The 15,389-nt window shown below is 33.4% G+C and overlaps 1 protein-coding gene across 3 annotated transcripts; it reads right to left on the minus strand.

The window, feature by feature from the left end:
• Positions 1-84: 84 nt before the first annotated feature.
• On the minus strand, positions 85-14,626 carry Hmt4-20 (Histone methyltransferase 4-20). 3 transcript variants are annotated; one of them, XR_013879633.1, is made up of 16 exons: positions 14,369-14,626; positions 13,995-14,074; positions 12,913-13,011; positions 12,443-12,525; positions 11,571-11,761; positions 11,081-11,262; positions 8,575-8,677; positions 7,671-7,835; positions 6,856-6,985; positions 5,926-6,576; positions 5,194-5,568; positions 4,697-4,978; positions 4,235-4,467; positions 3,280-3,468; positions 2,707-3,011; positions 2,108-2,582 (listed from the first exon to the last, which is right to left on the minus strand). XR_013879633.1 is itself a non-coding variant. In XM_080160806.1 (15 exons), the coding sequence occupies exons 1-15, from the start codon at positions 14,543-14,545 to the stop codon at positions 2,820-2,822; spliced, it is 3,132 nt and encodes a 1,043-aa protein (XP_080016932.1). In that variant the 5' UTR covers positions 14,546-14,626; the 3' UTR covers positions 85-2,819. The 3 variants fall into 3 exon arrangements, 1 of the variants encoding a protein (XP_080016932.1); XR_013879632.1 differs by having other exon boundaries at positions 2,108-2,600; XM_080160806.1 differs by having other exon boundaries at positions 85-3,011.
• Positions 14,627-15,389: the final 763 nt, after the last annotated feature.

A 15,389-nucleotide genomic window follows, 5' to 3' on the forward strand; every position in this document is an offset into this window, starting at 1 on the left:
ACAACATTGTATCTAATAGTTTCATAAAAAGGGGGCGGAACAAATAACTGGCTAAAATGTCATAATTAATAAGCACAAAAAGGATAAATTTTCAAACAAGTTTATTTTTTTTAATAAATTTAAATTTTAGAACAATCTTTGGGTTAACATTTGAGCTAAATAATCGAGATAAGGCAAGAAATTTGAAATGACCAAAACTGAAACGAAAAATAATTGGCCACAAATTGATAAAACTCTAAATGTAGCATAACTATAATTTATACATTTTTTTTATAAAACCAAAATGGGTCATATCAAAACAACCGCCAAATCTGAAAAGGGATTTTCTACAGTAAAATGCTTTGACATTGTTTCAGTAAAAATTGTGGTATTTGAATTTAATGTTTCATTACTTGAATAATTGGGAAAATTTTTCATGATCATTTGAAGTTTTAATACGGCGTGGGATAAGTTAACAAATAAAATTTTGGTACCACAATCTACCGAATAATCACCACAATATTTAATATAATGAACACAAAGTGCAACGGTTTTCATCTTTTTCCTTTTCTTGGTAAATTTACAATTTTTTCACAATAGATTTACTACAAGATAATAATTTATGAGAATTTTCTATGATTTTTCTTTATTTTACACAACTATTTCTTATCATAACTGCCTAATTCATTCAAACATTAAATATCATTCGATCGGGCTTGTAGTTAAGTTAAACAAAATCAAAATTTTGTTCTGAAAATGGATAACAACATAATAAACTGAGCTTTTATAACTTATAAATACACTTTACGTATATTTACATACATACATAATATTCTATTTCTACATATTTTTTAATAAATAAACAAAAGTTAAAATGAAAAAATTTTCTAGGATAAAAACTCCAAATGCTTGCTTTTCAGTCTTTATCAACAGAAGTGGTGAGGGACAGGGATATATATTCTGAAAAACAATGTTGCTGATGGGTTGACATTAGTGTTTTCATGTATAAGGGTGAGATACAACCATTTATATGAAGGTATGATAAAGGTATAAATCATAAGTCCAGACATCAGGCGGACAATTTCATGTAAGACTTCGCGTCAGACCAGATTTATTAAAAATTATTAAGTGTTACTTATTGGAAATAAACTTACTATGAAAGCTTACAAGTCAGTTTGAATTTCAGAATATTTGTCCCTGATCCCAGTATTAATAAATCAATGGTATACTCGAGTCAGTAAAACTTTAAATAAAAATGAGCTTCAGTAAAACTAATGAAATTCAATTAACAAGAAAGAAACTAATTTTAACATACTTCTTTGAAGTAAAGATTTAAAAAATTTCTAATTACAGTAAATAAATAGTATTTTTTCTAACAAAATTGTCAAAATGAATGATGGAAATAAAACTAAAGATAATTTATTTGGAAATTACTATTCTATTTATGAAAGATCTTAGAGAATACCAATTACACAGCAGCCAACAGGGGCTTAAACCCGCGACCAAGAAAATTAACATTTCACAGATAATTTACTTTACATTTCATACATATTTAGTGGATTTTTTTTAAATATTAAGGGCGTGTGTCTTTCTTTTTCAAGACTAATAAAGAAGTTTTAAAACAATAATATACTGTTTGAATTTATGATTGGAAATTATCTTAATTTTCAAAGATAAAATTTCAGATTGAATAATAATGTAAAAAGACTTTGTTAAAATGGAGAGATTGATAAAACAAAATGTAAAAAAAAGTAATCACTTATTTAAAAAGTGGAATCACTTTAATTTATTTTTACAATTAATAATTAGACAAAGAACAAGCTATTCTTACTATTAACAGTATTATTTGGCGTTGTGACTTAAAAGTGAGTGCAATTATGTGTGATAATGTTTTTTGAAAAACGGAATGCTTTGGGTATTAAAAGGGTAGGTTGTTATAAATTAAATGTAGAGGATTGAGTTAATCCTAAAAATCATAGTTAAGACAAGAACAAATATCATTTATACAAGGGGTGTATGTTCTGCACAAGATTCATTTTTTTCCCAGCTGCAAATTTTTTAAGGGGGAAAAATAGAAAAAAAATTCCATAACTCTTAATTCTATTTATATTATGCCCCCCTCCCACACATTATTTTAGTTTTTTCACCAAGGAGGGGAGAAAAATGTAAAAAAAATGTTTACATTTCTCTTATTTTTTCACCCCTGTCATAAAATGCAAATAACCATTAATATTTCTTTTCAGTTTTTGTTTTAATTATTACAACAGTGTAACAAACGATGTATTACAGGAATTTTATAAAAAAAATTCATATTCAAATAATGAAAGACAAAATCTAAAGTTTAAGGACGTATTTTTCAAAGAGGATTGCGGAAAAGGGATAAGAATATAAAAAAAGTAATTTAAAACTTAAACTTGAAAATTCTTTGGTTTACATCTTCAATTGACGTACATGGGATCTTACAGGACAAAGGATATCAAGGAAAAACAGAATCAAACGCTATTGTAAACTAACAGTTTAACAAACTATAAAGTTGAACATTTAGATAATATTTTCTACAACAAACATTCCGAATAATGTAGCCAAGCATTTCCATTAATTTTCTATCATATTACAGTTTTCTTTAACAGAGAAAGAATAAGAAAAGAACATTTATAATAAAAGGGGACAAAGAAGGGACTATGAACGTGTACAAAGAAAAAAATGTTTTATGGGAATATGAAATACCATTTAGATAAAATTAATTCTTAAACTCTGAGTCGCTAAAGAAAAATATAGTATGATCCATTATCAATAAATATTCTATTTGTAATAATATAACATCTATCTTATTTTAATTCTTAATAGTTGACAGTTGCCATCCGTTCATTGCCCAATATCAACCGCAATTTCTTGACTTTGGTGGGGGAGCAGCTATCCTCATTATGTAGGGGTGAAGTTGACTGTTGGCTGATGGCAGGGGAGCCAAGACATGCTTCAAGGAGGCCACGTGATCGATCTCTGTCATCACTTCGTCTTTTTCTTTTCTCCTTCTAATGTTAAAATTGTTTGAATACATTTATTATGAATGAACTCTCGTCTATGATATTTATCGCAGCTTCACTTAGGTATAACCATCTATCAATATGTGAAAATTATTATCTGCTTAAAATTTCATATCTACGCAGTTTTTTTATTACAAACTAACAAACTAATACACTAATTTTTGTAAAAATATTAATATTGATACCTATTGAATATTACTATTATTAGGTATCCTGTTTTGTTTTTCTTCTCATTTTTGTAAAATAAAATTATTACCTTTCTTAACTGACGAAGGTTAGCTTTGTTGAATGAAATCTCCTTGTCAACTCTGATTTCATCCACGGACCTGGAGCTTTTTCCTATCCTGCTGCCCGCCTCCAGGTTGTCACGTTGGTCCTCAAAGTCTGGATTTTCATCCACGCCCTCCAGCCGTAGTACTTTATACTCGGACATGCTTTCAACTTTCTAAAGCAAAAGTTTCATTAAGTAACAAGAGTAACAGTTTAGGGGTCAGACTTGAAAATAAAGTTTTGGTTCAATTCTCGCGTAGTTTTCTTTTTGTAAAATATTAAGAAAAGAACAAGGATGACAACACCCATAAGTAGCGAAACTCAAAAATTATGAATAGATATCAGGAAAAAATGTACTATAGAGCAGTGTCATACAATAAACATAAAAATTGATGAAATAGGGAAATCACGAAAACTTTAAAATCACGCAACCTTTAAAATCACGAAAAATTTTAAATCTAGATTCGATCTAGCACCGCAATAAATAGACAAATATTAATGAAACTTTATGGAAATATGTAGAATATGAGCATAATTAAATCCCTGATGATTTCAGTTGTCAATCCTGAATAGGAATTGAGAAAACCACGTAAACCTAAAAATCTAGGAATCGATCTAGCACCCCAATTAATAGACAAATCTTAATGAAACTTAGTAAAAATATGTAGAATTTAAAATTGATTAATCCCTGAAAATTTCAGAACTATCTTGAAAAGGAGTTGAGAAAATCACGAAAGCTTCAAAATATAGAAATCGATCTAGCACCCCAAATAACAGACAGTTGGACAAACCAATGTAGATTAGACGGGCTTATGCCATAGGAATCTTAACTATCCGCTATCTATCTTGAATAGGAGCCGAGAAAATCACGTTTCCTCAAAAAAGTTTCTTATGGACATTTCAAATTATATAATAGCTTCGCTATTAAAAATGTTACTAACCTTCCGTTGATTCCAACCAAGGATAACTTCATCCAGGACCGGCGAAACTTTCCGCAGCAGTAGCTTTACTCTTAACGGTGAGGGTGGAGGCCGGGGTGGGGAAACTGACTCTGTGGTTGAATGGTGGGGAGAGTTATCTGCGGACGAGTTGCCCTCTCCTGAGGACGGGGTGAAAGGGGAGGGAGAACGAGAGGAATGCAGAGATGGACTTTTAGAGTTTGGAGATTCAGCGCCTAAACCAAAAATCAAATTAGTACCTTCTATGTTAAATGTTACAGAAACGATTAACTATGAAATGATTCTACTTGGGGTAATTAAAGAGGAAAGACAGAGATTTATTTCGTTACTTCTTTACGTCAAATTAACATCCCAATAAAGAAACCCTTTAGACCCTGATCTTCAGACATTTCTACAATAATCACTTCCAACTTGTAAAATATTCACTAATAAAAAGAATATTACCTATATCAAGATGAGAACTATGTTGGTTGTCCTCTTGATGTTCCAGTTCAGTATTCAGCTGCAAGCTGTTCACATTCCTCAGCCGCGCCCGTTCCAAAGTTCTCAACTTCGGCCTTGTTCCGCGGATGTTGCAACCTGCTCCGCTACTTTGTGTTGCCTCATCCCTGCTGGCATTGGCTGCTGACTGATATTGTTGTTTTTGCAGCCGGATTTCGTGCTGTTGTTGGATTTCTAGGGCTCGCTGCCGACGACCGTCTGTCTGTCGTAGACGCACACGTTCGCCTATAACAACATTTTTTTTAATAAAGTAACATATACGAAAATATAAAAAGGTATAATAGTTTTCGCTGACATGACCCATTCGTGAAATTAAAAGTTGCATTAAAACTTTAAATATCACGCACCAGAGCAGCAGTAGGAATCCTTATTACCGTCATTACCTATGACGAGGTGTTTATGAGAACACTTACGTCAAAACAAAAATAACAAATCATTACCTGGTCGACTGGTAGTTTCGGTTGGTTTAGACGACGTCAACCTTCCTCCTTCTTCTAGGGATGGTATGGGCGAGAGTGATGACAAGGATGAACACGTCATTTGCATCATACACTCATCAGATGATTGACCATGGTGCGGCGTTGTCCCATCGGGTGACGTGGGATTACACGTATTGTTGTCCGGTGAACAGTTGTTGATGTTCATCTTTCTAACGCCCGCCTCCAGGGCTTCCCGGATTTTGTGCTTGACATCGCAGGACTCAATACTGGATTCAGGATCCTGGTCAGTACTGTAGGACACAGGCAGGCCGTGGTAGAAAGTAGCTGGACCACCGGGCGTCCAATGTTCTCCCGTTTCGATTCCGCTATCAGAACCTATATAAACAACTATAGTAACAAGAGCAAACGTTTGTAATCTAACACGACACACTTAATAGTAGTTTCTCATATATGTTACTGTGCAGAAATTTTTATTTATAAAACTATATTTCTGGTTAACTTCCTTAGTTCATACAGTCTCAAAAACTTTTGTATTGGAAAAGTTTTATTATTAAGGTTTGAAACGGAAATATTTAAATGGCCCCTAATAAAGTAAGTAAACAAAAGATTTATAGATTAACTTAATTACTGGCATCTACTGCCTGTCAAGAATATAAAAGTATTATTCTAAATCACTGACATCTACTGCCTATGAAGAATATAAAAGTATTATTCTAAATATAATATGCCTACCTGAAGACAAAGTATCGTCGCTAACACCGCTAGACGAATCACTTGGAACCCTTCCACGTTCACACCGCCGAATACCCGCCGCCGATCCAGCGTTTCCATTGCCGCCGGCGGTTGCAGCATACGACTCAATATCCTTCAACATCTTTTTACCAGCCTCTATCTGCCGCCGTTCTTCACATTGGGCCGCTCGCCGCCCCGCCGTCGCACGCAACGATCGAACAGTCAACGTATAGTCACGTGTAACACAAGAGGCTACAGAACAAGAGTTTAAATCGGCGGGATTACCGCTGCTCTGCTGCTGGGACTTTTGTTCTTGTCTCCGATCTTCACTGTCATTTACAGCCACCGGCATATTTTCACTTTCACTGCTGTTCCTCACATTGTACGTGTTCTTTGGGGAAGAATTCACCAATCCCTCCTCAACTATTTCACCAACATACCGTCGGCTAAAAGCATTACCATTCCGACTGCTGCGGCTGCCGCTACGGCCAAGGCCGCTAAACGCTGGATCTGTAGCGGAATCGGTAGACCCCGCCGTCGGCGGTTCGCTGGCGTCGCTTTCTTTGAGACGTCCTGGGGGAGGCCCGGTGTTGGAAAAAACCGGCCGGGTATTGTTTCGGTTTTCTGTGTTCTTCAACACCGGACATTCGCCTGCAAATAATTTTGTTATCAAGTCAAAGTAAACGTTAATAAAAGCCTATATTTCTTTTGAATAGATTTAATTTCAACAAGATCGATGAGGTAGCATGGCATATTTAAAATCAGATAAAGCATGAGGATTCAGGATTGTCAATTTTTTTAGTTGGACTGACAACACAATAATATGATACAAAGCTTTAAAGTATTACTACAAAAAAACGTTGTTCCAAAAAACATAAGTACAGTTGTTTGTAATCATTAAGTAGCTTATCTACTAAAAAAAAAGTTTACCTAAAAAAGATCTGGAATGTTGAGCATTACTATCGTGAATACTGATATCATTGGATTTGTTGTCTTGTAGGGTGATTCCTTGGGCTATCATCAGCTCAGCATCGTACTTGGTACCCTTAAAACCACGCTCCTACAAAGTAAATTAAATTATTAATATTAGGAGGTAGAATGTTTGTGTGTCCGTCTGTATAACTAGATCTTAATAACTACTAGACCTGAAGATTAACACAAACTACAAATAGCAAGCAAAAAGGTTTAGAGCAGGGTGTCGGAGCCGTATGATTTTGATGCGGCTCCGGCGAGCCGTATTTGGAAATACGGCTCCGGCTCCAGCTCCGGCTCCTACCTTAAAATTAATATATAAATTTTTTTTCATTATTGAATTTGATAAAATAAAATAAATAATATAAAATATTTTGCTTTTATTTGATTAAAGCTATATAAAAGTAGAAGGATGTGTGTCTATTTGTTAAGTAACAATAGTTTTTCAGTTTATTATATGGAAATAGACCGTTGCCAAATTATAATATTACTTTAAAAAACCATTTTTAGCTAGTCTGGAGCCGGAGCCGTTTTTTTAAAATACGGCTCCGGATCCGGCTCCACCAAAAATGTTGCTGCTCCCGGCTCCGGAACCCTGGTTTAGAGATATATGTAATAGAATTTACAAAGATGCTCTATATAACTTCAGACAATTGTATAAAAATTACCTAACAATATACATTTTAATAAATAATTCACTGACCTAATGATAAAAGATTTTATAACCAAAGTGTGAAATGTTTAGGCAGTAACAAAATTAGAAAAAAAATAACCTTAAGTTGTTTGTAGGTAATCGTACTCTTGGTAGTACAGGAACTATTATTTCCCCCACTAGAGTTTGTACCCAGGGGCGTCACAGTTTGAGGGGTTAGGCATTTGGTTGACGGGACAGCTGCGCCCGCAGGGCTGGCAGTTTCAAAAGTGGGCAAAGTGGTCATCTTAAATATATATATATAAATAAAAAACCCATATAAAGATTGAAAATTTAATAACCAAAACAGCTCAGAATAGGACAATTGGAACTAATCTTAGTCCATTTCTACCCTCCATGCACTAACTATGATCTTAGTCAAACTATTATCCGTAAGATTTGAATGAAAATTAATTTGTCTCTATTTGTCTTGATGTGATATCCCTTAATATATCAGACACAAATCAACACCACAAATCTATTCCCATAACGTTCTTTTATCTACAGGGATGGCAATCAAAATTCGAATCACCATTCCAGATTAATCCCACAAATCTAAAGCCAAATTAGAATTTAAAATATCCCTCCCACCCAAAAAAAAAATATTTTTGAGCTCTTATTTATTGTTAATTGTTTGTATGTATACTCTTAGGAACCCAAGTAGGGTCATAGTAAGAGGTCTGAAGAACTAGGCTAAAGTCTGAATATGACTAACAAGTAATAAAATCCGATAAACCTTAAATTTTTTTATTAACCGGTCGGAATCTGAATTGGATTTTGTAAAAGAAAATCCTCGAATTTCAATTCCTCATCGTTTCACACCCACTAATGATTACCCAAGATTCATTTTTTTCACGGCTGCAAAAATATTTTAAGTATTCTTTAGTTTAGGCATCCCCCACACAATTCCCCCCCCCCCCTCTCCCATACCAGTGAATCCCATGTAGGATATACATCCATGCAGACTGCAGAAATGACAATGTTACCTGAACAGGACTGGCAGACCGGCTATTGGTAGTCGAACTTGTGTTACTCTTATCATTTGTAGATGAGTGAGCATTCAATACTTTTAACTTTGGTCTTCGTAACCTAAACAACATATACAAATGTTTAGGTTAATAGTTACAGCTGATAGATAAACCTATTCTAGTTGAAAAGATTAAGGATTTTTAAATATGTCTGAAGTGGTGAATATTATATATATATATCTATAATACAAAGTAGAATGATTTCTGTCCGTCTGTAGCTTAAGATCTCGGTAACCACTGAACAAATCGGATTCTACTCTTCAGTGTATATACATATTGGTCCTGTGTTGGTTTTAAGCTATTTTCTTGGGAGTGGGACACCCCCAACCCCCCAAAAAATAAAAAATCCCCCCTCCGATTTTTTTTTCTTTTCTTGAGAAGAAATTAGATTTTTTTCTTATGGAGAAGTTAGATTTTTTTTCTTATGGAGAGGTTAGTTCACATAAAACTACTGGCGGCAGCACCAGTAGTACTTAATTTTTTTTTAATTACCTCTTGGGGCAAAGCCCCTGGAAGCTAGGGGCGAAGCCGCTAGTATATATAATAATATAGAAATTGTGGTATCGAGGACAGTTTAATAATAGTAATTTTTGGACAACACAAACTGCCATGAATTAAAAATCTTTATTTCAAGGGGGGGGAGGGGGGAAGTTCTGACACATTTGCGTAAACGGTGAGTATAGGCTTTATCTTTGGACTGAGAGGATAGGTTATTAGGGATAAAATCATTCTTATATGATGAATTTCCCCCAGATTTAAGATTTTTTGGATAGGCCTCCAGGTTCCGGAGCTCCAGGCCTCCAGGTGGTCTCTGTACAGGTAAAAATGAAAAAAAAATTTTTTTTTTTAAAGTTAAAAATCAACTTATAAAACAAAATATGCATATTTTTTCTTCAAATATGTGAATAATATTAAAAAAGATGCATATTTTGTTTTATAAGTTGACCTGTAACTTTAAAAAAAAAAAAATTTTTCTTTCAATTTTTACCTTACAGAGAGGACCTGGAGGCCTGGAGCTACCCCATTTTGTCATAGTGAAAATTTTGTAATAATAAAATAGAAAATCATCATCTGTCCGCTACAGCTACAGCTGTGTTTCAAATGTTTGACAAAAACTTTAAAAGATTTTAACATCTTACATAATCCTATAATATATTGTAAATGTTTTTTGTCCGTCCCGAAGGATCTCGCTAACCGCTGAACCAATATTGTTCTCCTTTACAGTGAAGCTTCTTATAGGTTCTGGGAAGGTTTTAAACTTTTTTGGGGAGGTTATAAACTATTTTTGTGGAGTGTGTCTTCTCCCCTACCCCCCCAATTTTTTTTTCTCTTTTGAAACTAAAATTTAAAATGGGATGAGGTCGACTTTTCCCCTTCTACCTTAAGTGCCCCTAGAGGCTTCTAGGGGGCGTATTCGCTAGTAAGTATAATATAATGTATAGCCTCCAAAATCTAGTTAAAAATATTCCATTACATGATAGTTATTGCGCAAGAATAGATATAACGGCAATTTTATTTTTTTGATGTTTGAAAATTACATAATGAATCTAGTTTTTCATATAAAACCTAAAATAAATGTTTTATAGTACAAATAAAAGAGAAGGATGAAATATTCTGTAAAAAGCGAAGCGCCTAAAACTTAAGACAGATAAATAAGTTATATAACGTAGATCATATTTGGTAATCAGATAAGGGGGGGGGGGGGGGGGAGTTTGTACAGTTATAGGAAATGAAAATTCAGTATCAAATTTTGGCCTGGTCGTTTGGGCCTGTTTTTATAGTTATCAACCTATTTCTTTTTGTAAGCTCTCTTATATGATTGGATCTACCTGTAAAATTTTGAAAATTAAATTTTGGAACTTTCCCTCTAGGGGCTATTGGGGCAAAATACCTCCCTAAACACTAAAATTTTAAGTTATGAGCTTTTTTTTAAGACATCGAGCTGATTTTTTAAATGGAATCTTCTATTACATAGATAAGTTGATTAGCCACCCCATATTTCATTTTTGCACTTTACTTCTAGGGGCTTTTTGGGTAAACAACCCCCCGCCCCCCCCCCCCCCTCCAAATACAAAATTTATAAGTTTTGAGCTTACAAGCCCCTAGAAGTAAAGTGCAAAAATGAAATATGGGATGGCTAATCAACTCATTTATGCAATAAAAGCTTCTATTTAAAAAATCAGCTCTATATCTTAAAAAATAAGCTCTTAACTTAATATTTTAATGTTTGGAGGGGTCTTTTGCCCCACTAGCCACTAGAAGGGAAGTCTAAAAATTAAATTTTTAAAGTTTTACAGGCCAAAATTTGATACTGAATTTTCATTTCCTATAACTGTACAAACTCCCCCCCCCCCCCCCTATCTGAAATAGCAACTGAAAAAATTACACTTAATCAATTTTTAATCTCAACCAAAGCGTTATCTGCCATGATCTTAGTTACAAAAGAAATAAAAATTTAGCCAACCTGAGATCGGTTTCCCGGAGTCGGTAGCCATTCTCCTTTTCCGGCGAAGCCTGGCCGTTGCTAAATGCTCCGGTTTTACGCCTTTCACACGTTTCACACTCGCAGTAACAGTTGTTATCGCCGAAAAAATCATCGCCGTAATTGCAGGTTATCTCTTCCCCAGGTGTTATATCACGTAGAACCTTAAAAAAGTAGATTTTATTCATAAGCTTTGTGGATTTTTTTATTTTTGAATTAAAAAAATATAACAAGCCACCGATTTTGATAATGCAGAACTCAAAAAAATCTTTGACATCATTACTTATCATAATTCAAAGATCTTAGTTTTATGATGATTATTTTAGTATATAGGCTTATAAGTCGCGTATAATGCTTATCTTAAAATTAGCTAGCTCAGAAAGGTATCCACATTAATAATCCCAGATTTATTAGCTTTCAAATACTTTAAAAAATAAAAAATTATGCGGGTCTTCTTTACAAATAATATTACCTTAACACAGGCTCTATCTCTACCAGTAGCCACAAACTTGCAGTTAGGCCGGCAATCATGGTTTATATAGGCCGCGGTGCCAAGCCACAGTTGTGCACAGTTCTTACGACACGAGAACATGACAGAGAAATCATTCTTGCCAGTCACTAGTAACATTCGCTCCTCTTGATCAGATAATTCAGCAATACATCCTGTGATGAAGATAATATTAGTTTATGATATTAGATAAAATTAGTTTAATCTAGAATTGTTGTGTTTAAAGAATTTAATTCATGTCCTAACAATTGGGATATAATACAATAAAGGGTAAAACATTCCTAAAATTAAAGATAAAACTTTTTACTTGCAAGAACAAACTTAATTTACAATACTAATGTCTTATCCCTATATTACTTTTATAAATTTTTATTTCGTAGTGCTATTGTTGGTAATTTTAGTGTACAACTTTCATTTATATTTAAAAGTTGTGCTCATTAGACATGAACATGTCAATATTAATTGTCATATTTTAAATTCTAGCGGCTACGCCCCTAGAGACTTCTGGTGGCAATTTAATTGTTTATTTTTTAAAACCTTGGTGGGACATATGAGAAGCTACCCTGTTAAGCGAGATCCTTCGGTGCAGACAAACATCCTGTTACTTTATTATAAGGATTGAATCAATAGGTTAACATTTAGTGTTTTTTACTTCTTGTAACTAATATTCTTAAAAATTTCTTATTGCAATAGCCACTCTTTAATTCACGTTTCACCACCAACCATTACCATATTCAATCTCTTTTATATCAAAATACTTGTACTATATTTTTGTTACATTTCCTCCTATATTACTTCTGCGTTTTTTTAGACAAGTAGATAAAAAGTTTGCCTACCTATCAATGATGAAATTTGGTCCCCTTTGGACCAATGTTTGGTAGCTATAACACGGGCACCCATCTGTCCTTCCATGCTATACCTAGATAAAACATAAATTGTTAAATTACAGGTTTCTATTTGGACTGGTCCAACGACTATAAAGGAGAATGGGATATAGACTTCTCTAAATTCAGAACGCAAAATTTGACTGTAACTACCAATCTGCTAAAAAATCTGACTGTTTCTGAATATATCCTATAGTAAATTACATTACTGCTTATATTTTTTTTGTTTAATTGTCATGAAACATAATAGATTAGTGTATAATGCAATTACATGAAAAATATCAAGATGGCCAATTGCTAAATAAGAAAACTATTTCATTTCAAAATTAACATTTTTTAATACTTTTTCGCCTAATTTAAATTAAAAACTATTATGATTTCAAAATCAAATAATATTTATGAACCTTAAGTTAAACATTTACCTATGACAAGGTTCAATATTAAAACCAGAATCTGATTGGAACCATTGTAGGTAACGAAAAATGTGTTCTCGCAACGACACCTGGTGGGCTTTGCTTTTCCTAAAATAAGTTTACATTATTGTCAAAGATTACTTAGGATCACGTAATATAGCTATCATGACGTGGATATTATGACAAGGGAAAAATTGTCATTAATTTAGGTTGCTAATATGGAACTTGTTTATTGGTCAGTTCGTTCAACTAAAAGGATGGGAGGGTTTGAGGTACAGGGGGAGGAAGGGCGAAGTCGTTATCTTAGCCCGCTGCAAGTTTTACTTTATTCGAGAACATGAAAATCTGATGTAATATCAAAGTAATAATGTAATCATTTATGTAACAGAATCTCCGACTGATAAGTTCTAAAGGTAGCGCATCCCCTCTTGGTCGTGGAGGAGTGGGTTCGAAACAAATCTGGTCTATTGGCACCGCATATAAGATACAAAAACTTAACTGACATTAAGGCATCAAAATTGAGAATAAAGATAATAAAAAAATGAATTTGTTTAAATTTTTGTTTCTGCATGATTGAAGCAAAAACAAGCAAAATGTATAAAGCGGAGTAAGGGGGATGGGCTTGCACACTGCATTATATTATTGTTACAGTGCATTTAGTTTAAATAATTCTTAATGCACAGAAAAGTTTTGCAAATGCCTCGCATACTTTAAAATGACAGGAACAGGGTTAACCCTGCAATGACTCACTTAATTACTTCAGAAAGGGGGGAGGGGGGTGATAATATTATTTTAAATCTTTTTAGATGTAAACGATTAGCGATATAAGTCTTGTATATCAGTAAGTGAATGAATGTGTGTATGATTGATATTGTTTTAAGGTAGGGTATGATTTTACTTTAAAATGAACATAAAGGTTGGGAGACCCCACTTTCTCCCGACTTCAGAGAAGCAAATAATTTAATTTGACTCCAATAAAAAGGATTATGTATAGCGCAAGCATATATAATAGATGACAATACTACAAAAAAAATAATGTTGTTCTTACATTTTAATTCACTAACAATAATTTAAATAATATCCCTTTTTACCTGTTATATAAATTCTTCAACCAGTCACATTCTAACAGCTTTTTCCATGTATTTTGATGATTTTGTTGTCGTTGAAAATCCTGAAATTATGCTAAACTCAAAAAAAATTCAAACTTTAATATCATAATTTACGAGAAGTTCTAAAATCATCAAATGTTAATGTGGATTTAGCTTTTTTTAACAAAGACTATATAAAACTTGAAATCAAATTGAGATTCCAACCCTTGTATTGAATGACATTAAGGCCCTTACGGAGAGCCTATACATTACATAACATGAACCTAACTAGTACTACTGTAAGGAAAGGAACTATTTAGGCCAAAATATTGTGAACCTGTATAAATTGAAATCTAAGTAAACCAAAACTAACTTACCATTAGCGTAGTTTTCAAATGCTGTTGCCCAACCGCGCTGGGCGGACGAAACCGCAACGACATTTTGTGTGATGTGAACCCAAGGAAAGGATCAACAACAACGGCTGTGGCAATATCGTCGTAGTCTGACAGCTCTTTTGGCGTCATACTGACGGGTCCACAGCCGCTCACGGCCATTTTGTGGAGGGGTTTGCTCTAAACTGATTTCAATAGATATCTAAAATGATACATAAACTGAATAATATTAAAAATAAATAAAAAAAACTATTAAAAATTAACAAAAAGTGATTTATCAAAACTAGAATATATATTGGATCAAAGTAAATGGAGGATAAAAGAGGAATTGTAACTTTTTGCGACTTATAAAGGGAAAACAGCTGGTTGCACTGCATAGCTTAAATCAGCATAATAGAACAGACAAAAAAATCTGAGACTCTACTATAAAAAAGGAGCGCAACACACATAAATAGCTTAACATACTATATTAGCATTTTCGCTATCTTTGTGCTATATATACATTATTTAGTCAAGATTTATCTAGGTTCTAAAGATATGCAAACATAAGCTGTGCAGAAATTCATTTGTCAGTTAGCAGCTTAAAAATTACCAAAAGGAACTTCCTTGAAACATCCTACTTTATCAGAAACATTTATCAAAATCACTTACATAGCATCGTTTTAAAGGAGAAATAATAAAAACTAATATTTTTTTTTTATTTGATAAAAGCAATATATCTAGGAAATTATCAAAATTAACTCATAGCCATACGTACATGTCGAAGTGAAAAATGTATCTATTAAATTCAGAGCAATAACAAGATAGTTTCAAACGTTGAATGTAACGTAAAAAAATGTCAATTAGCGCGCAGCACGAATTACAGATTTCTTGTAATGGTCAAAATCTTAATGTGGGGGATAGGTTAGTAGTAATCTTTCTCAGTCTGTCCTTCTAGTCTTTGGGAGCAGGTTATTTTTAAAAAAAAAATAATTTATTTATAATCACTTAGTTGTGTTGGGAGTGC

This window comes from Acartia tonsa, chromosome 5, assembly GCF_053477335.1.
Source record: "Acartia tonsa isolate MP-2025a chromosome 5, ASM5347733v1, whole genome shotgun sequence".
Lineage (NCBI taxonomy): Eukaryota > Metazoa > Arthropoda > Copepoda > Calanoida > Acartiidae > Acartia > Acartia tonsa.